We start from the raw sequence: 23,513 nt of genomic DNA on the forward strand, positions 1-23,513 counted from the left end.
ACTACTGACCATTAAAACTGCAACACCATGAAGAAAAAGCAAATACAAAAAAGATATTTATTGTACTTTAAGTGTATGACATGAAGACAAAATGATTAAATTTGTACGCAGTTTGGGGGTTTACAGGGGTGCAAAATTAGTAGCAACAGCTGCCACTCATAGCAACTAAAACGGCCCTTACCCAGTTAGGCATGGAGTCAAACTGGGGTTCAATGACACAAACAGGCAACTTATTCCATGCTGCTTCAAGTCTATGCACCACTTCATAAACAGTATTAGTTGGAGAGGGGTGGCAGGCCAGTCTCTCAGCAACCCATGACTGGCTGTTTTCAATGGGTGACAGATCTGGAGACTATGCAGGCCAGGGTAGCAATTGAATACCCTTTATTTTTTGCCATGAATTTTTAAAAAGCTGTTATCTTTTACCCCGTATATTGAGGAAGATCGGAACACAATGTACACATAGTCTGGCATTATCTGGTTGGAAGATGGCATTTGGCAGGCATCAAAGATAGGCCCAACCACTGGACATAAGATTCAGAAATGTAACTAATCTGTATTTAAATTACAATTGATTGATGTGTGTGTCAGGCACCCAATGGCTGCCCAAACCATTACGCCAGGTGCAGGGCCCTTATGCTGATATTGAACGCAAGCACGAGACGTACGGTCTCCTCGGAGCCTCCTGATATGGCCATCAGAATACTACACGCAGAACCAGGACTCATCTGAAAAGACAACATTTTGCCATTCCTGTATCCAACTTTGTCGTTCGGTCACCATCTCTCTCTATGCTGCATTGTCAAATGAAGCCAAAGTAATGGTCACCGTGCTGATAGCCCACGCTGCAGCAAATGTTGACGCACCTTACAAGCAGACTTTGGGCATGTTGCAAACATGTCCATTTCTTGACTAATCCTTGATGTGGCTGTACAGTTTTGCAGGGCTGACTTCATAAAATGTCTGTCATCTCGGGCATTTGTCATGGGAGGGCATTGAGTTCCTGCATGCCGTTCAGTACGACCTCCAGCAACCTATTGTTTCCATATTCGCATGACAGTGTTTGAATGTCAATCAGTATGGCGGGTGATATCATGGAACAATAATAAGCTCTTGACAGGCAACAATCCTGCCTCTATTGAATTCCAACACTTGCAGGTAAGCATTTATTATTAATATTATTTGAGGCATAACACGATTTTCGAGCAAACTCGGCTTTTACAAAGCGCTTTCGGAATGAGAAATCCACTACAGTCAAAAGTCGTTAATCCGGACACGTCGGGACTTTAGCGATTCCGGATTATCGATTTTTCCGGATTATAGATCATCAGTTTAAATCTCGTAAGATGGCATGCAGAAATTCTAAAATTAAAAATATGAAACCTTAATTTATGAAATAAAGAACAATTATGATCTAAAGGGTATCAAAATTTACAAAAAAAGAAGCTCAATATTAATTTGTTTACTTTATTAAACATTTCTTTCAATGTAAGTTGTTTAAAGTTGCTTCGTTTTATGTGATAATACTTTCTCTTTAATTCTATAAACAGACACGATTTCTTGTTCAGTTACAAAGTTCCGCTGTTCAAGTCCCGTTAATTGCTGTGCCGAGAATACCTACTAACTTGTCAATCAAATTTTTTTTGTTTTCACTAACCTCTCTGTCACATTCTTCATGTCTTTATCCATTTTTTGCAGCAATTCCACTTTTTGTGTGATGGACATTGAAACAGACTTTCGTTTTGTACGATCCTTTGGGAGCTCCAGAAACGGAAATTCTATTTGACATAATCGAAAGTTCAAGTTTACTTTTATAAAATTGCTCTTACAGTCTGCAAAAAATAATAAACCGGATCCAATTCGAAGATTAAGTAACAATGCAATCATCAACATTAACTGAAATAGATAATTAGATAATTTTAGATTATACCGTCCGTTATACATAAAACGCGCACGCGAAAACGTATTCTGCGCTTGCGCAAACGCATAAGCACAGTGGTAAAAAGTCTTACGTGCACACGTAAACGCCTATGCGCATGTGTCAACGCGGCGCATGCGCAGAAAGTTTTTAGCTTTGAGGTCCGGATTATAGATCATTCCGGATTATGGGTGTTCGAATTAACGACTTTTGACTGTATATACCTTTTTTTTTTATGCAGTGCTTCAGATGTCATTTCTCCCTCCGGTGTTATCTAAATCTGCTGAAATGCTAATCATTTGCATATCCCAACCTCTTCTTCCTTTCATGTGATTTTGATGTTCTTTAAGTCATTCCTTCCTGGTGTTGCAGTTTTAATGGCCGGTAGTGTACATATACAGTCATTTAAAGAGTATTTCATTAGATTATTTTTAATGCATTTAATAAATTAAACAAGAAAATGTATAGAAAATACTGATAAATATCAAAACTTGAAGAATTAAATTAGCTTTTTATATTCATTAACTAAGTTATTAATACTTAAATAATCTGATTGCATTCCCCTTGAAACTATGAAATTTTAGCCTGGTTGAGAACACCTAATTTAAGGGTTTCTGGGTGTTTTAAGAAATATTTTGTCATTGACATTTGCAGCTTTATTTTATACCGACCAGCTCTTCCTGCTCATATTCTGGCATTATGCATTTTGCTAGCTGACACTTAAATATGCCATTAAAATTTTGAGTCAGCTCAGTTAAGTCAAATCTGTGTAGTCTCCAGCTACGATATTTTTAAATTGTAAAATTAACGTTATTTTACTACCCATAAGTATTAGAGTTTTGAGTATTATCTCAAGTTTTGCTTTCTGTTCAATTTAAGCTTAAATAAAAATATTACTTAAACTTTCAAAAGACCTGCTGACTTCATATGAAGCAATAATTTGCTTGTCAGTCTAATAGGGTCTGAAGGACTTCAAGTTAATACTACATGAATAAAACCTTATAGATTGAGTAATAGCATTGGCATTCAGACAACATTTCTTTTTTCTATCACGAACAGTCACAGTGAAAATGCATTAAATTATAGTTAACAATAAATTAAAGCACATTGTTTTGATCAATAAATAATTTTCCAGTTCAGCATTATTGCAAAATACCCTCATCATCTAATTACTAAAATGTTCTGGCTTAAAATATATTTTATTATTATTATTTCTTCTACTACTATGTTATGTTTATTATATTTAACTGTTATAAAGTTTACTTTTTAAATTCCTTAAATGAAAATTAAAACTGTTTTCATTTACTATCTCAAAACTAACTGACAAAGCATGCAAATAAAATGAACTACCTTTTATGGGTCCTGCATTTCAGTTAAATGAAGATGGCCACTGATATCGATATGGCAACAATTTCTGTAACAGCATCAAAAGTGAAAGCAAGCTATCAGAAGATTTTTCCCTCCTCCAAAATTAGGAATTATATTTTTGTAAGCATTATGTGACCTTTCCCAATCCTCTAAACATCTATAAATGATAATCAAATCTGGATAATTTAAACTGATTTAAAAACAAACTGAGCATAATAATTTAAAGAATATTAACCTATATAAGAAATATAATCTCTTAATTTACTTGAGATTTCAGAAACATGGTAAAATCCTTTATTATAAAATACAACTATCAAGAGATGCAATAATTTCCTTAAAATGTGATTATAAAATGTATGATTGTTTGTCTAAAAACATGCAAGTTCTTGTCTAATAACACATAAAACATAAAATATTTTGCTTAAATTTGACTTAATTTTAGGCATCCATTAACAACTAGGAAATTAAATAATAGATGTCTCTCTCAGGGGATTAGGCATACATCAAATTGTTTCTCAATTTAGCATTGTAATTTTTATTTGCATATTTTAATATTTTAATTATGTTTCTTTCACAATGCTCATGATGCTAAAATGAATTCGACGATATAAAATATTACTGACACAATCTAATTTGATCCAATTGCTTACTGATCAACTTACATTTAGAATCTTACTGTTTTCTAGAGGAACCATTCAGTTGGGGGGAGGGGAATTATGACAGGAAAAAGTCTGTACAGTTTTTTTGACATGTTCCAAATCAAAATCATACTCAGTATACCCACAGGTACACTCCCACTCATGAGACCATCTACACTATCTATCAATTATAATTCAACCAAAATGCCATTAAGTAATCAAGTATTACCCTGAATTTTTATGCATTTTTTATTTCTGTAATTTTCCTCTTATAAAATTTAAATGAATCCAAAAGTGTCCCAAAATACATATTTAAAATAAATAATATCTTTTTTTTTTAAGATTATATATAAATACTGTAAAAAGTAATACCATTTAAGTAGTAATATATATATGGTATTGTACAAAATATGAAAAATAAATAATTTAAATAACAATATTACAAATGTTTCTATTAAGGATCATTGGTAAGTAAATACTTACTTAATGGAAAATGAGTTTGATTACACCAATCAATAACTTACTTTGTACTTACTTCACTCCTTAGTGTTTGCAATAATATCTATTATATTCATGATGAAAATTTTAATAAATAAAATCTCAAAAAGGAGCATATAATGCTTATTACAGAAATAGTAAAGCAGTGAAATATTAAAGTAAAATAAAAATTTTGCTGTTTGTATTAAATTAGTGAATATATGAAAATATTAACATATTGAAAAGACTGTAAAATAAAGTATGCCAAACTGCATATTTAAATTCATCTATTTCCTTTCATGGAACTGTTTTTATATCTGAAATATGCATATAATTATTGTTATAAATTCCTAAAATAAGCCAGCACTGATAAAATAATGCATTCTCCCATCTGTCATTATACAATCAAAATTAAATTATCTACCATTTTTTACTATTAGTTTTAACTAAGTTATCTACCATTTCTTAACTATTAGTTTTCATTATTTATTAGCTTTTGTGGCAGTCTGATGGGCAGAATGAATCCACCAAAGAACAAACAGGAAAAGTAATAAGAAAAATAATAATAAATGAATAAATCATAACTTAATGTAAGTTACAGTGTACAAAGTGATTATTCAACACTGTATTTAGAATATAAAACTAAAATACTGTTTTAGAGATGTCAATATTGTATTTTAAAATAAAATCTACATAAAAATAGTTCTTCTATTAAACATCACCATGCAAGTTAACCCCTTAACTGCGGCGGAACATGTACAAGATTCATTTCCCAGCGTCTCATTTTTTCACACAGGCGCGCATAGTTATGCGATGTATTAGGGTATAAGTGCAGGTTTTACTTTCTAAAAACCGTTTACTTTGACAAAATAAAGAATAAAAGAAAAAAAATGAATGTGCAAAATTTAATGCTTTGAGTAAAAGTATAATAAAAAGATGTAAGTATAATAAAAATGATGTTTTTATAATAAAAAAGATCCCTAAAATGGAGTTTTGATCAATTCATTTTTAGACCAGTAAAGTGTAATATCAGGTTTCAGTGTTATACCTTGTGAAATCAGTATGCCTAAAAAAACATATATTTCTTCTGAACTGGTTGAATTCCACAACTTTGTTCTTGATTTTTTGTTTGCAAGATGTTGGTTCATATACTTGTCTACAAAACGGTTAGTTTCAGTAACAATATGAAGCACGAGCAGTTCAAAAAAAAATTATTCAAAAAAGATAAATGGGTTTGAAACATCCGTTATATCTTTCTTTATTCCTGGAACCTACTACAAAAAGTAATCAAAAACGAGTACACAGAATAAAAAAAATACGTTTTACTCAAACGACACCAGCCGATACCTCGTAGTCATTACTTTACACAGCTTTTAGACACATCCCTTCCTCCAATTTCTCCCCACACTGAAATAGTATCCTCCTTTGTATACTTTGTCAAAGTCATTGTGGTGTTGCATTCCAAAGCTTTGCAAATAATTTTAAGGGTAGCAGCGCAAAGCAAATGATAGTATTTTGGAAGGGCATATATATACGCCTGTGGCAGTTAACGCATAGGCTGAGCAAGGCATATATATACGCCATCGGCAGTTAAGGGGTTAAGTTATTATAGAACAAAATGTTCTTTATGAATAATTTTCTTATTTATTCATATTAAAATTAATCAATTTTAATTACTAAATAATAATTAAAATTAGTTTTCCTTAATTTTAATTATTATTTAATTTGTAAAATGTCATGTACCAAGACTAAAACTTACAAAACTTAACCTTTTAACTGTCATGCCCGAGATGCACTGGTGTTCGAAAAAGTCACGCCCGAGGATTACTCGGGGTAATTCTTTTTTTTTGAGTGCATCGTATTGTTATACCCGAATATATATCGGGAGACGTTTATTTCGGCTTCATCTCTTTGTCAAACCCGACTGTATCTCGGGAAAAGTTAATGTGCGCTCAATTCAATAGATGACAGCATCTTTACTGAAGATTTCAAAGGTTAGAGGTTGTAAGTTCTTTGGTTCAAAGTGCACGGGATCTTTTTGTTGTAAAATAGCATCCAGTTCTTTGAAACGTTATATAGATGATTTAGATTCTTCAACCAAAGATGAAGGATATGTGTTTGACGAGCAGTATTCATGATACTTCCATGGTCAGCCTCAAAAATAAAAAAATGAAGATATACTCAAACCGAAGATTGTTTCTGACTACAGTCTAACTATGGGTGGTGTAGATCGCTGTGAGCAGGAAATATCCTTTCATCCAACAATCCGAAAACGTCAGAAAATATATTATAAAAAGATATTTTTACATTTACTAGACAAGGTACTCTGGAACTCATATTTGCTCTATAAAAATGTAGTTGGGAAACGTATTACATTTTTAGAATTTCGAATCCCAGTTGTAGAAGAGCTTTTACATAAATATGATGATGCAGCTTCTGGGCAAAAGAATGTTGGCAGACCACGTACAATAGATAACCCTGCCCGTCTTACTGAACGACATTTTATTTCCCATATTCCTCCTTCTCCTGTGAAACGTGAGCCTACAAGACAGTGCAAAGTGTGTTGTTTGAAAAAGGATAAAACTGGGAAAAGATAAGGAAGGAAACACGAATCTGGTGTAGTGATTGTGGAGTTGGTTTGTGCTTGGAAAAGTGTTTCCAGTTGTACCACACAAGACTGAATTACTGAACTACTAATAGATACTCACTTTTATTTATTTATTTTTTTCATTTATTTATTTTTCAGAAAATAATTAATTTTTTTTCATTTTTAGAAAATAATGCTCCACCAGAAGCAAACTTTAAAACTGCCATGTTGAGTGGCAGCCGCCTCATGCAAATATGCAGTGGCTACAAAACTTTAAAAATTTTACCCATGTACTTCAAAATATCAATTTTTAATTACTTAAATATATTTTATTTTATACTAAACATTTGATTTTTCCAATTAAAAAAATTTGACAATTTGTGTACCCAAATCATCAAAATAAGTTGACAGTTAAAGGGTTAAACAAAAAATCCTCTCCATACATAGTAATACGAAACACAATTGCATTATAATATAAACAGTTTTTAATTCTAATATTGACTTTTATCCCTATTATTCAATAAAAATATAATTTTTTTTTTTTTTTTTTTTTTTTTTTTTTGTAAACTGACCACTTTAGGTAGCGGAGATAGAAGTAGAAGTTTCTATTATTCATCTATGCTTGATGGTCCTTGAAATTTTAATTATACATGCATAATTTTATTTGTTCCTGCATTATATTCAATTACAAATGCTTATCACATGTTCCAATAAAAACAGATTAAGTTGTGATAAAATGTTACAAATCATAAAATTGAAATACAGTTTAATTTATATGAAAGTTAGATTAATGTTTCTCACCTGCATAACATGGAGTTCAACATTTTTCTGTGAACAACTCTCAATTTTCTGAGGAGAAGCTTTTATGAAACCTTCTACATCAATTATTGATTCTTTAGTTATACTACAACATAAAAAAAAAATTAATTACCAAGTAAAAACACAAGTTAGAAAGTTGTTAACAATATGGTACTCTTCATATTGATAAAAATTAAAAGAAAAATATTACTCATTAATTAAATATACATATATATATGTAAAATACAAAAAAAAAAAAAAGATGACTTTGCTCTAAGCAAACAGGCAACCTCTAATTAACTTTCCACAGTTTCAGGATCTCACCCCTAGACCAGTACTTTCGAGAACATTCTGGCATGCTATGTGATCGTTACAATAAATGCAGAGTTCGCGCCATTTTTCGTCAGATTGCTTTTCTCCTCCTGCCGCTCTTCCCGTCTTTCTTTGTTTGAATAGTATGATGCAGTAAATTTAAAGTTAATCCTACTTAGTCTAATTTATTATATGTAATCTAGGACAATCTACAAGAATAATTATTTGTCATTTAAATTGAATAAAGATGTGGAATCAAAACAGCTAACTTCTTCTGTGTAAACAGCTAACTTCTTCTGTGTCATCGTTTCATGTCAAGCTTCATTCATGTGCCTGACTTCCAAAATATCAGAGATTAATTACAAAATTCCCACCATCATACTTAATGTATAGAAAATTACTTATGATTCCTTACTTCAAAATCAAGAACAGTATCCACCAGTAGAAGAAGCTAGAAAAATTGTTAAAAAAGATCCGATGATTATCCTAATTAAATAAAGAAACCTATGATACTCATTATAAACCTAGTAATTATAAAATAGGTGATTTAGTAATGTATGATAACCTAATCCTCTAATAAAAAAGAAATCATAAATTGTTCATTTAACCAGACTAACACCTTTTAATCCAGCAAGTGAATTTAAATTTACTGTTAGAAATAGTAGAATTCCTATCTCTGTCCAAAATTAATTTAATTTTAATTTTTCAAAATTCTCCATTAAAATTTTTCCTGAGTATGACATTTAATTCTCGATTTAAACTACAAAAACCCAAACTATGACTTATTTTTTCAGATCTTGACCTTTCCTATCTTGCCTTTCCTTCTTCCCCGAGTTTTCCAGTTCGAAATTTCTTGTCTACGTCACCCCTAGCCCAGGAGATGAGGAGAGGGAAAATTCTATATTATTTTGCACCGCATTGAAAATCTGACTCTAGTTCTCTCAAAATTCTCAACCAAAGACAAATATTTTCTATACTTTTTTCGACACTAGATTTTCCACTATGTATGTTACTTCTTCTTTTTCTTTAGAGAGAAAGTAAGAAGTGATAGCACATGCTCGATGTCCCCCCCCCCAGATAATACTCCTAACACCTCCTCAAAATGTTATCTTTTTTATTTTATTGTTAGGAGAGTCAACTTTGGTAAAGAAAATGGCTTGGGTTTTTGCATACTTTCATACCAGCCACGATCCTCTGACCATAGTTTAGCAGAGAAGTGCTACCACACACACACACATATTTTTCACATAACTTTAGAAAACAAAAATTTTCTTTATTTTTCATTTTGGCATAATTCCGTAATAAAATTTTCTTTTCTTTCTTCTTACTGTAGGGTAATATTCATTTCTAGTTTCAAAAATTCTAAAAAAGATGTTAACTTGATCACAGAAGTTATTTGTCTTAAATTTTAATTTTGTAGGAATTTGTATTTTTCAAAACAGTTTCATAAAATGCACAATGCCAAAATCCAGTTACCTTTTATTAGGCGACAGAGGTTTTTTTTTTTTTTTTTTTTTTTTTTTTTTTTTTTTTTTTTTCTTTTTGATATTTTGTACTTAAGCTACCCTCAACCATCAGCAAATTAATCAGGCTGATTTGTTGGAGAGGATAGGCCTACACTTTTCATTCAAGGTGTTATTGTCTTATTCAACGTGTTATTAGAGATTTACATTGAATTGCTTTCTTAAGGTATTCTATCATAATGTTTTGCTGCTATTTTTTCTGTGTGTGCGTGTGTGTGATTATGGCAAAGCCTCGAGGGCTATCTGCCTAAGGGGAGGGATGCCTTCGTGGAGGACTTTCTAAGGGGAACCGGCTCTTATACACGTTACACATGGGGAAAACCACGAAAACGCCCATGCAGCCAGCCCGTTCGCGGGATTCGAACCTCGGACCGAACTACCAGTGTTCAGCGTCTTTAGCGCTCGGCCGCTGGTGGGCCCCCATAATGTTTTGCATTGAATTTGTATATTGCTTTAAAATATATCAGTGTATTGTTAATTACCTATGATGAGAAGAATGAATGCAAGTAATACATTATGCATAAATTGTATATCTTCTAAGTTTTATATAAAAGATGTTCCCCACAAAATTTTAAAAAAATCTTTTATTCAAAACTTGCTATGGAAACACCTTCATTGAAAAAAGTATTGTGGACTTATTTTTATCTTGTGAACTTAACTGGCATCAAGAGATTTTAGCAAGTATTGTCATTCCACTTCAACTACTTTTACGAAAGTAAACAAAAATGTCACTTTTCAATGGACATTTTCAAAAAAAATTGAGAGTTTTAATGATTAGAATTAATTACTCAGTATTATTCTTACATATATTATTATCTTATAGTTCTAAATTAGATATGTTTATTTATAAATCACAGGTCCCACTGTAAAAATTATATAATTAAATATTTTCTAATTATATCAGAAAAATCATAAGTTATGATAGGGCATAGTTAAAGCCTGTAAGCTATGTCCTGGATGTTTTTCTTCATGGCTTTCCTCATACTCTAAAATTTTTCTTGCATCACTAATGTACTAATGCTTTGCTCTCCCTGCCTCTTGTTTTGATGGGGGGAAGAAGATGTAAAATACAAAAAATACAATGGTTTTGCTCTAAGCAAACAGGCAACCTCTAACTTTCTGCGATTTCAGATCATTCCCTTAGCCAGGACTTTTGAGAACATTCTGGCATGTTATATAATCGCTACTAAAAATGCAGAGTTCGTGCCATTTTTCGTCAGATTGCTTTTCACCTCCTGCTGCTATAAGACTCTTGCTGCCGCTCTTCCCGCCTGTATTTCTTTGTCTGAATAGTATGACGCAGTAAATTTAATGTTAATCCTATTTAGTCTAAATTACTATCGTTTATGTAATCTTGAAGAATATAAAAGAATAATGATTTGCCATTTGAATTGAATAAAGATGTGGAATCAAAACAGCTAACTTCTTATGTGTTATCATTTCACGCCAAGCTTCATTCATGTGCCCAATTGCCAAAATATCATACACACACACATATATATATAAATTCAAAGAAATGAGGTAATACAGTCAAAAGTCGTTAATCCAGACTCATCGGGACTTTGGCAATTCCGGATTATCGATTTTTCCGGATTATAGATCATCAGTTTAAATCTGGTAAGATGGCATGCAGAAATTATAAAATTAAAAATATGAAACCATAATTTATGAAATAAATAACAATTATGATCTAAAGGGTATCAAAATTTACAAAAAAAAGAGCTTAATATTTATTTGTTTACTTTATTAAACATTTCTTTCAATGTAAGTTGTTTAAGTTCCTTTGTTTTTTTATATGATAATACTTTCTCTTTAATTCTATAAACAGACATAATTTCTTGTTCAGTCACACAGTTCCGCTGTTCAAGTCCTATAATTGCTGTGTCGAGAATACCAACTAATTTGTCAATCGAAATTTTTTCGTTTTCAATAAACTCTGTGTCACTTTCTTCGCTATCGGAAGCGAATTATAATGACGAGGAATTTGATTTAAATCATATCAAAGATGGAGTACATTGAGATGAAATACTACATTTAGTAAGGAATTATAAGCCAAATAAAATAAAAACATCTGCGCTGAAGATAAGGATAGTGCTGACAGATCAACTTCCAGTTCATTGTGCGCTGCAACGCCCCCCCCCCCCACACACACACGCAGAGCAGCGTGAAATTGATAAAAGATTTTGGAATGGTTAGATAAACAAAGGATGTGCCTTTATCCATTTTTTGCAGCAATTCCTCTTTTTGTTTATTGGACTTTCGTTAATGAACCATACTTTCGCTTTGTAGATCCTGTACATATTAGTAAATATATATCAGAAATTCTATTTGACATAATCGAAAGTTCAAGCTTACTTTTATAAAATTGCTCTAACAGTCTGCAAAAAATAATAAGCCGGATCCAATTCGAAGATTAAACGCAATCTGCAACATTAACTGAATTAGATCATTTTAGCTTAGCTTATACCCTCTGTTATACATTAAACGCGCATTCGTAAACGTATTTTGCGCATGCGCACACGCATATTCGCAGCCGTAAAGGTCTTACGCTCATGCTTTGAGGTCCGGATTATGGGTGTCCGAATTAACGACTTTTGACTGTACTTCATATTTAAAAAGCCTAATACTGGTGATTAATATGCCAAGTAAGAAAATAAGAATTTATTTATTAGAATAGTTTTTGGTTTATATACTTAGAAAAGAAAGGAAATTAGGAAACTCACTAAACTTTAATGCTAGTGTTGTAAAAAATTATTATTAGTATTATCTATAAGAAAGTAAAAAATAAATAAATAAATAAAACTTAAAAGTAAATTTATGAAAATGGTATAAAAAGAATATTTTAAGAAAAATCGAATCAATTATTTCTATTAAATGGAAATTAATTCACTTTTCATGGGCAACAAACCAATTTCCAATCAATTAATAATAACGAATAGAAGCAACAAGCCCGCACCGACAAACCAGCAGTTTATCTCCTTTGCCTGTCTGAACAAGAAAATTCTTGTCTTATTTGAATGTCCCTCTGGGAGTCCACTCAGGTAAAACCTGGGAAGCTACTGATTAAGATCTGTACCCAGGCAGTCTTGGCCACGGGTGTTTAAAATCAGTCTCCACAGGACTGGAGTCATCGCTAGCTATGGCTGTTTCAGACTTGGCAAGAACCATATGGCGTTCTCATCCGTTCCGCTGGTTGTGGTTCAGCTATATAGTCAGATATTCACGGTGTCCGGGGCGAAACACTCCTGTCAGTGGAGTTGGCAAATTCAGCGAGCCTTTAAACTGCTTGAGGTTTCCAGTAAGTGCCTGGAGCCTCAAAACTGCATATTCATATCCTTACATGGTTTCCCACTGGGACCACATCTGTATACCATGACACGGTGTTAGCAGGCTGGATTGGTGGCCTGGTCTGTTTGACAGCATTTAAGTGTCTTCGTTCTGTTGTCCGGCATTGGGGTCTCTGTTGACGGCAGATGTTTTTACCAGCCTTCTAGAATGGGGACGTGGAATGCGAGCCGCTGGGTATTCCTGTCGACTCAATATTAACTCGTTGGCTTGACCGATAGCTTAGCGGCCTCTTGAATCTCCTCTAGGACTTGAGGCATTTAACAGTGCTAAGGCAGCCTCGAGCTTGCCAGGTATGAGCGCCCCTTCCTCCTAGCACACTTTCTTATTTGACCTAAAGTTATAACCAGGTCAGGAGTTCATCTCTCGTATTCTCTTCTGTCTTATTTGAATGTGAAATAAGTGATGCCAATGAGTATGTAAAACGCATTTTTCATATTATTATGTTCATAATGCTTCATTTTAAACGTTAACCATAAGCAAAAGGTGTCACTGTATAAAGGTACTCGCTAGACATTTGCACGATGGCACCGATTAGGATTAGCGTGGGCCTGAGAAGCAAATATGTTTCGCCGTCTTAATATGCAAGAACCAATTCTAAAATACTAAGCAAAGAAGATACCAAGCCAAAACTGATTTAAAGTACTAGTTAAGAACAAATCTTGGGAAGATATTTAAGAATTAGAAGTTTTCCAATTTGATTCAGAGTACAAGCCAAGAGAAAATTTTAACTAACTATTTAAGTAAAGATTAAAATATTCTTGCATAAAAGACTATTCCCAGACACATTAGCTGCTTGTCAAATTAAAACAATGCAAAAACTACATAAACATAAAAGAAACTAAAAACAGTACAAAAAATCTGAAATAAGAATCAATTTTAAACATTCTTATTATATTAAAATAAATTTGTAAAAATGCATGAGACTTTCAAAATCTATACAATTAATTTATATTTGAAGTATTATACATATATATATATATATATATATAAGACCAGAAATTGAAATTCATAATCAATACATTTCAAATAATTATATATACACACACAAGAAATGGACACTTAAAACAGTCTCGTATACAGGAAATTAAAATGTCCCCTCCATACAGTTTTGCCATTGCCTGTTTGAATTAATCAAAAATTCACTGAAGTGTTACAAAATATGAAATCATTATTAAAACAAATTTCAAATTCCAAATTGGGGCTGCCAGATGCCCATATTCAGTGGAGATTACATTATTCAAAGTTTGATGGCTCTAGGTAGTGTTCTTTTATCACAATGCAAGAAACATACATACATTTATGCAGATTCTTTATTATTTAATTTCTTTAAATGTAAACACAGGGTGATAATATTTGGTGACAACAATTTGAAAATTGAACCAACAGTTAAAGTTTTCAACGTAAAATGCCAAAATGAAATTAATAGCCTTTCTGGGCTAATCTGTGTATGGAATCTATGCCCTAATCAATAACTGAATCCATAACTATGAATCACTTCTTCTACTGGACCATATTCTTTCCATTACATTAGCAAATCAGCAGCTCAAATTCATAATTAATGCATGTTACTTTTGTTCCACATATCTAACTAATAATTTATTGGTTAAAAAAAAAAAAGAAAAAAAGACAATCGTAAAATGCAGCTAAAGTGGTTGTGAGAAATTCAGACAAAAGCATTAATGCATGTAATTTATGAATACAAATATTCTATGATATGATTTAATCTTAAATATGAACTTAGTTTAAAAAAAGTGAAATATTACAGACCATATTCATGATCAAATATTCATATTTAAAAATACATCGCAAATTTTATTAAACATATTAAAGAAACTTTTCAGTTACTCTTTCCTCAACATATTTTATGAAAATTACCTACAGATGAAATTAATAATTTTATTTTAGAGCGCTTGCAAATAATAAAAATAATACAGTCAAAAGTCGTTAATTCGGACACCCATAATCCGGACCTCAAAGCTAAAAACTTTCTGTTCATCCGCCGCGTTGACAAATGCGCATAGGGGTTTACGCGTGAGCGTAAGACCTTTAAGACAGCACATATGCGTGTGTGCAAGCGCAGAATACGTTTTCGCGTGCGCATTTTATGTACAACGGAGGGTACAAACTAAATTTATCTAATTATCTATTTCAGTTAATGTTGATGATTGTGTTGTTCCTTAATCTTTGAATTGGATCCGGTTTATTATTTTTTGCAGACTGTAAGAGCAATTTTATAAAAGTAAATTGAACTTTCGATTATGTCAAATAGAATTTCCGATGTTGGAGCTCCCAAAGGATTTACAAAACGAAAGTATGTTTCGATGTCCATCAAACAAAAAGTGGAATTGGTGCAAAAAATGGATAAAGACATGAAGAAGGTGACAGAGAGGTTAGTGAAAACGAAAAAATTTCGATTGACAAGTTAGTCGGTATTCTCGGCACAGCAATTACGGGACTTCAACAGCGGAACTTTGTAACTGAACAAGAAATTATGTCTGTTTATAGAATTAAAGAGAAAGTATTATCACATGAAACGAAGCAACTTAAACAAATTACATTGAAAGAAATGTTTAATAAAGTAAACAAATAAATATTAAGTTTTTTTTTTTTTTTTTTTTTTTTTTTTTTTTTTTTTTTGTAAATTTTGATACCCTTCAGCTCATAACTGTTCTTTATTTCATAAATTACAGTTTCATATTTTTAATTTTAGAATTTCTGCATGCCATCTTACGAGATTTAAACTGATGATCTATAATCCGGAAAAATCGATAATCCGGAATCGCCGAAGTCCCGACGAGTCCAGATTAACGACTTTTGACTGTATAAATATTACCAGTCATTCAGATCTCCATTCAAGTTCTTTCTTGCTATTTCAGAATTAATCAAATCTCAAGAAACATTATTCTTGTTAGAAATTATGTTTAATTCTTTTGCATCAAAAATCAAAATCAAAATGTCAAGAAAACTGTTTTAAATAAAAAATATTTCTGAATCTATTTTTTTTTTTTTAATTTTATTTTTGAATATTTTAAAATTTGAGTTTTTCACACATATTATAGGACAGATCACTAAAATATTTTAATACTAAATTTCATAAAAAAGGCATACAAGAAAAATCTTGCCCTGGGGCGCGGGGAACCAGATGCACATAAAATAACAGATACCCATAAAAACAAACTTTTAACCAGTAAATATATCAAATACCTTGCAACAAATTTAATCATCTGTTTGCTAGTGGTCTCTGAAACAGAGAGAAGGCACTGAATGGTATACTGTCTTTGGCGCAGAACAAAAAAGCACTGTTTACCTGAAGGAGAAAAAGGGAAAGCACAGTAAAATGAAAAACCATGCAAAACTGTTGTTTTAACTTTTTTAAAACAAATACAATTAAAAGAAGAACAGTAATAAACTAAATGAAACAATAGTTACATTTTATTACTGGTATAGAATTTTAGTTCCTTCTCAGACTATATTTCTAAGATTTCATATGATAATGAATGATAATTTTATATTTGAGTTTTTGCACTTACAGATCAAAATTCATTATTATAAAGAAAGAAATAATTTACATAGCTCTTTGGTTTAGGACACAAAATAAAAAAATTTCAATTTTTGAAAGCCACATTTATATTATATTATCAGAAAAAATCCATCGACTAATTTCCACATATTAGAAATTCTTGAGATTTTTCTACATAGTAACCATGCTATTACCAATACAACTTCTCTGCTTTTGTCACAGGAATATTTCAGGTCTGGCCCTTTCACCCAGTCACACATTCACCTTCGATGAAAGGTACCAAAACTTCCATTACAAAACATGGCCCTAATAATAATGCTTTAATAAAATTTAACTACGTTCATTAGAAACTGCAGATGGCATAAAATTTCAGTTCATATATTATTTACTAGCGGGCTGTAGCCAAAGCAAAATTTATAAATTCTATGTAACCCTGAAAAGCAAGCGTATAAAAACATTTCAGCATGAATGCATTCTTTCGAAGCAACAAACAATTCATAAATACAGTCAAAAGTCTTTAATCCGGACTTGTCGGGACTTCGGTGATTCCGAATTATCGATTTTTCCGGATTATAGATCATCAGTTTAAATCTGGTAAGATGGCATGCAGAAATTATAAAATTAAAAATATGAAAGCGTAATTTATAAAATAATGAGCAATTATGATCTAAAGGGTATCAAAATTTACAAAAAAAAAGCTTAATATTTATTTGTTTACTTTATTAAACATTTCTTTCAACGCGTGCATGCGTAAAGTATACATTATGCATAGCCGAAATTAGAAAATTGCAACCAGAAAACTATTTGATTTGTATTCGTGATATTTATAATGACGAGGAATTCGATTTAAATCATATCAAAGACGAAGTACATCGAGATGAAATACTATATTTAATAAGGAATTATAAGCCGAATAAAATAAAAACATCTGTCCTGAAGATAACGATAGTGTTGACAAATCAACTTCCAGTTCATTGCGCGCCACCAAGTTCCGCAAAAATTAGAGTTTTCAGATGTTTCAATTAATATCTCGGCTGATTAGTGTTGTATGAAGATGAGACTAATCAAAATGGCTTCCTAAAAATTTTAGGATCCAGAATAATATATTTAAAATTCAGCAATGCAATTTTTATTTTATACAGTCAAAAGACTTTAATCCGGACTCGTCGGGACATTGGCGATTCCGAATTATAGATCATCAGTTTAAATCTGGTAAGATGGCATGCAGAAATTATACAATTAAAAATATGAAATTGTAATTTATGAAATAAAGAGCAATTGTGATCTAAAGGGTATCAAAATTTACAAAAAAAAAAAAAAGCTTAATATTTATTTGTTTACTTTTTTAAACATTTCTTTCAACGTGCGCATGCGTAAAGCATACATTACGCATAGTCAAAATTAGAAAATTGCAATCAGAAAACTATTTGATGTGTATTCGTAATTGTATTTATAATGACGAGGAAATTATTTAAATCATATGAATTCATCGAGATGAACACTACAGTTAGTACGGAATTATAAGCCGAATAAAATAAAAACATCTGCGCTGAAGATAAGGATAGTGCTGACAGATCAACTTCCAGTTCATTACGTGCCACGATGCCCCCCCCCCTGCAGAGCAGCGTGAAATTGATAAACAGATTTCGAAATGGTTAGAGAAACAAATCACCTCTGTCACTTTCTTCATGCCTTTATCCATTTTTGCAGACAATTCCATTTTTTGTTTAATGGTGTAATGTATTTTGCAGTAATTTACAAAACAGACGATCTTCTCAGTAGAACATAAATTTTATTTCTAGTTCTCGGTGATAGACAAATTTTATACAATTCTTAAGTGGCAAAATTTTAATACTACTCCTAGCTGTTAAAATCTTCAGAATACTAATCTTTTTTTAAAACAATATCTCTCGTTGCTGAGTAACGGTTTGATACAAATATGGCATTGCCACTTCAACAATAATTAAATTTATTTATTAAATAACAAGATATTACAACCTCTCCCCCCTCCAGATAAATTTTAATTTATATTTTTACAAATTAAAGTTTACGGTTTTTAAAACAATAATATCAGCACAACACAGAATAAAAATACAAGCATTTAAAGGAGAATTAAACAAGAAATAACATAATAACATACACTGAAGAAGAGAGGAAGGAACAAAATATTTTTTTTTTTCTATATAGAGAAACAAATTATTTAATCAGGCAAGGGAGTACGACTTAATGCGTCTACATTTTTATGGTTTTTACCACTTCGATGAACGATCGTGTAATTGTAGGGTTGTAGTACCAGTACCCATCTCATAAGTCAAGGATTTAGACTCACATTATTTTTGAGCCAAACTAAGGGATTATGATCGGTCATGATGAGGAATTTAGTATGCCCATCTAAATAACATTGAAGTTTCTTTACAGCAAATATTATGGCGGCGCATTCCTTTTCTGTGGTACAGAAAATTTATTCAGTTTCTGTAAACTTCTTACTGAGGTATAATACTGGATGTTCATTGTCTCGTTCATCTTTTTGAGCTAAAATGACACCCATACCAGAGTTTGACGCATCAGTTTGCAAAATAAACTCCTTATTGAAATCAGGTGCATGTAGTATAGGCCTTTGAGACAGTTTCTCCTTTAGCTCTTCAAATGCTTTTGTGCACTATTCTGTCCAATTTATTTTCCCTTTCTTTAAGTTTCCTTTCAAAGTTTCTGTTAAAGGTGTGATAGATGAGAACATGGGAACGTAATGATTATAATATCCCGCTAATCCTAAAAATGCTCTGACTTGACTTTTTGTGGATGGCACTGGAAAATCAAGAATAGCTTTTACTTTCACTTCACTTGGCATTCTTATACCACGACCTACAATATGTCCTAGATATTTTACTCTATCTTGAGAAAATTTACATTTTATTGGTTTAATAGTTAAACCAGCATCCTTTATTTTGGACAAAACGGCTTTCAGGTGAGTTAGATGTTCTTCCCAGGTGTTTGTAAAGATTGCCACGTCATCTAAATATGGAACAGCAAAGTTTTCACAACCGTGAAGGATTTCGGCCATCATTTTACTAAATGAAAATGGTGCATTTTTAAGTCCGAAAGGCATCCGTAGAGGTCTAAATGTGCCAAAACTTGTAACAAAAGTGGCTAATCTTTGAGCATTAGGTGTTAAAGGTATTTGCCATTGTTAAATCCTAAAGTTTGCCATTGTTAAATCCAAAAGTTTTGTATCCCTTTGTTAAATCCAAAAGTGTTATATATTTTGCGCCTGCTACCATTTCTACTCGTTGTTCGATGCTAGGCAAGGGAAAGAATTGTGTTTTAGTCAATTTATTCAATTTTCTATAGTCGATACAAGGTCTTGGATCCCTCCCTGCTACTTCTACTAAAATCATAGGAGAAGTGTAATCTGAATCTCCTATTTCAATTATTTTATGCTGAAGCATTTTATCGATTTCTGTTTTTAATATATCCATTTGTCTAGGAGACATTCTGTATGGTTTACAGTGGATTGGGGTGTTTTCTGTCAATTGAATATCATGCGTTATTAAATGAGTTTTTCCAGGTTTCAGCATATCATGCAATTCTTCAATCTGTTGTTCATTTAGCTTATCACTTAAGGAGCTGTTTTCTTTGATGTCCTCAAAATTGAACAATGTTGGTTCAGAGTCAATTGTTGGGAAATTTTCCTCCATATCATCAATTTCAGACTGATCTTCTGTAATCATAAGGATAACCGATTCTGCTCGTCTATGATAGGGTTTTAGCATGTTAACATGGTAGACTTGGTTAAAGTCATTTTTTTTCTTCGAAACTCACAACATAATTAGTTTCGGATAATTTCTTCTCAACCTTCCCAGGACCTTTCCATTCAACTGCTAGTCTGTTTGGTTTATTCGTTGATACAACTAATACTAAATCCCCTTCAGAGAATTCTCTTTTTATAGCTTTACGATCGTACCACACCTTTCTTTTGGTTTGCATTTCCAGCATTTTATCTGTAGCCAGCTCTTTGCATCTTTTCAACCGATTTATCATTTGAAAAACGTATTCAACAACATTATTTCCTTCGTCTTCAGGATTCATCCATTGTTCATATAATAATGTTACAGGTGTTCTAAGATTTCGACCATATACTAATTCTGCAGGTGTAAATCCCGTACTCTCATGGGTTATTGTTCTTAAAGCAAATAGAGCTGCAGGAACTTGCTTCTCCCACTCAGGGGCTGCTTCGATACATAAAACTTTTAAAATTCGTTTGATTGTTCGGTGAAATCTTTCAACAGAGTTTCTCTGCAGATGGTGTACTGAGCTTCTAGTTACTTTTATTCCAAATTTTTCTACAAATTCTATGGCTAGATTGCTCATAAAGGAGGTACCTTGATCAGTTTGTATTTCTTTCGGGAAACCCATTCTACTAAATATTTGTAACATGGCTTCAATTACTGATGTTGTGCCAATATTAGGAACAGGTACAGCATCTGGATATTTTGAAGCTAAACAAATAGCTGTAATTAAATATCTATTGCCATTCGGTTTATTGGTAAAGGACCGCATGCGTCAAAGTTAATTTTTGAAAATACTTCTGCAATAATTGGTACTAAAGTCAAAGGTGCTTTGGCTTTATCATTAGATTTTCCCACTCTTTGACATGGATCGCAAGTTTTAACATACTCTTCTATTTCTTTATAGCAATTAGGCCAGTAAAAGTATCTTGTTAATCTATCTTTAGTTTTCACGACGCCTAAATGTCCAGATGTGTTATCATGACATAATGACTTTATTTGATCCCTATATTTTTCAGGAATAACAATTAATTCCCTTTCATTTCCATTTTTATCTATTTTCCTTTTCACCAACAATCCGTTTTCTTTTACTTTGAAATCATTTGTCTTGCTGGAATTTTCATTTTTAGCTTCGTTAAGCAATGACGCTAGATCTCTGCTTTGATGCTGAGATTCAATTAATTCCTTTGAATTAACATTAATCACTTTCTTAATTTTCTTGTCTTCCTCATCAGCTTGCAGTAAAATATCTTCGTCAGTGTCAATAAACCTCAATTCTTCTAGTTTCTCCATTTCAATTTCTCTGCTTCGATCATGTTCAAGAAATCCTTTTACTTGAGATCGTGTCAAAACCGCATTTATTTTTTCTAAATTTAAGAATGATTTATTTTTGAACAATTGTGCAGTTTTGTTACCCAATACATATCTTCCGGGATCATTTGTAACAACAGCTGCCTTTGTCTTTATATTACCAAGTTCGCAATTAATTTCAACTTCCGCTAACGGTAGACACACTAAATGGTCATTTAAAAGATATTGTACCCAGACATGTTCTCCAGTCATTTTTGCGTTATCTATGTATTTCCGAGAAATAACATCAACAGTGGCTCCTGTGTCTCGAAGAATAGGCATTTCATGCCCATTCACTAAACCATTAATTGTATATGTCTCTAACAAATCATCATTTGAAGATACGCAATTTACCTTTTCATTTGGTTTTACGCGAGGACACTGAGGCTTAAAAAGTTCATATGATCCACACTCGAAACAATGTGGTCGATATCTTTTGTCATATAAATTTTCTTGGTTTTTGTTTTGGAACTGATTCCTTTGCTGATGATCTTTCTTGTATTTTGAATCATCCCATCTATCAGAATACTTAAAATGAGGCGGATGCTCTATTTTTTTCACAAAATTATCATAACGCGGTTTAAATGATCCTCTGTTAAATTTCTCAGTCTGATTGGTAGAAAATTTTGGTTTTATTGTTTTTCTCGCATCTTCAAAATCTTCAATTTTCTTAACCATTTCAGTAGGTGAAATGATGGTTGTCCATTGATCCATAAAATGTTCTTTGAAATCAGGAGAAGTACGCTTTTTTATTTGATCAACCAGCATGAGATCTTTTAGCTGTTCAAAAGTTTTAATGTTTAATCCGTTAAGCCATCCTTCTAAATAATTCTTTAATTCATAGTAGAAATCATACCAAGTACTTTCAGTAGATTTTTGGTGTTTATTAAATAGTTGTCGAAATTTTTCCGCACTTAATTTAAATCGTTGTAACAGTAAAGGTTTTACATATTCATACTTTTTCGCGTCCTCTTCTGGTTCTCTAGCAATAAGCTGAACAATGTCGGGAGGCAGCAATGAAATAAGTTGAGTCACTTGATTTTCAGCAGGTATATTCATTATTTTAGCTTGACGCTCAAATAACACCAGAAAAAAACTTATTTCATCTTCTTTAGGGTTGAAACGTGGCATGACATTGTGAATTCTGATTTTTAAAGGCTGCTCAGGTAACTGCGTAGTTTCTACCGGCTGTGCTGTGGCAGCCATTGCTTCCAGTTGAAGTTTCTGTAGCTCAAAGGCTCTAATTCGCTCTTCTCTTTCAAGCTCTTCTTTTCGTTCTTCTCTTTCACGTTCTTCTCTTCTTTCTCTTTCTCTCTCTTCTCTTCGCGTTCTTTTTCTCTTTCTTCTCTTTCGCGTTCTTTTTCTCTTCCTTCTCTTTCGCATTCTTCCTTTCTTTCCCTTTCTTCTCTAATTGCAGCCTTAGCAATTCTTTAATTGCTAAGTTCTCGAGTAAACTCCTCATCATAACCGGGACTTTCAGTAATCAGTTTATGCAACTGAGCAATCTTAAATTCAGGTTTCACGGTTAAACCTAACTCTTCTGCTAATACTTTTAAATCCTGTTTTTCACTCCTAGCTAAGAATGACATGTTGACACAAGTTACTTTTAATAGGCTTCCTTTTGAAATTCAATCTAAAAGCTCGTACTTGTATTAAAAATATATAATTTCTGGCAAGATTTAATTTCTCGAATACGAAATTCACACTAACCAATTGGAGAGAATTATTTAAACAACTTTGCCAGGTTGGCACAAAATAATTTAATACTACGTCGGGTTGACGTTTTAACTCACTATTCACAAGCCTCGTTAGCTATAACTATATAAACACCTTTGCCAGTTAGGCAATACAATGGAATTTTACCAACGTCAGTTTGACGATTTTACTAT

The 23,513-nt window shown here is 32.1% G+C and overlaps 1 protein-coding gene across 1 annotated transcript in view; it reads right to left on the reverse strand.

Annotated features, from left to right (window-relative positions):
* Window positions 1–23,513, reverse strand: part of AspRS (aspartyl-tRNA synthetase) — a 72,511-nt gene that overhangs the window by 22,120 nt on the left and 26,878 nt on the right. Inside the window, exons 4-5 of the mRNA XM_085827075.1 lie at window positions 16,174–16,276; window positions 7,790–7,892 (exon numbers count right to left, since the gene is read on the reverse strand). Of these exons, the coding sequence (XP_085683201.1) occupies window positions 7,790–7,892; window positions 16,174–16,276 (206 nt within the window). The remainder of the gene's footprint in view (window positions 1–7,789; window positions 7,893–16,173; window positions 16,277–23,513) is intronic.

Source organism: Stegodyphus dumicola, chromosome 11 (genome assembly GCF_044657685.1).
Source record: "Stegodyphus dumicola isolate Sdum_Otavi_A_Nest chromosome 11, ASM4465768v1".
NCBI classification, from domain to species: Eukaryota; Metazoa; Arthropoda; class Arachnida; order Araneae; family Eresidae; genus Stegodyphus; species Stegodyphus dumicola.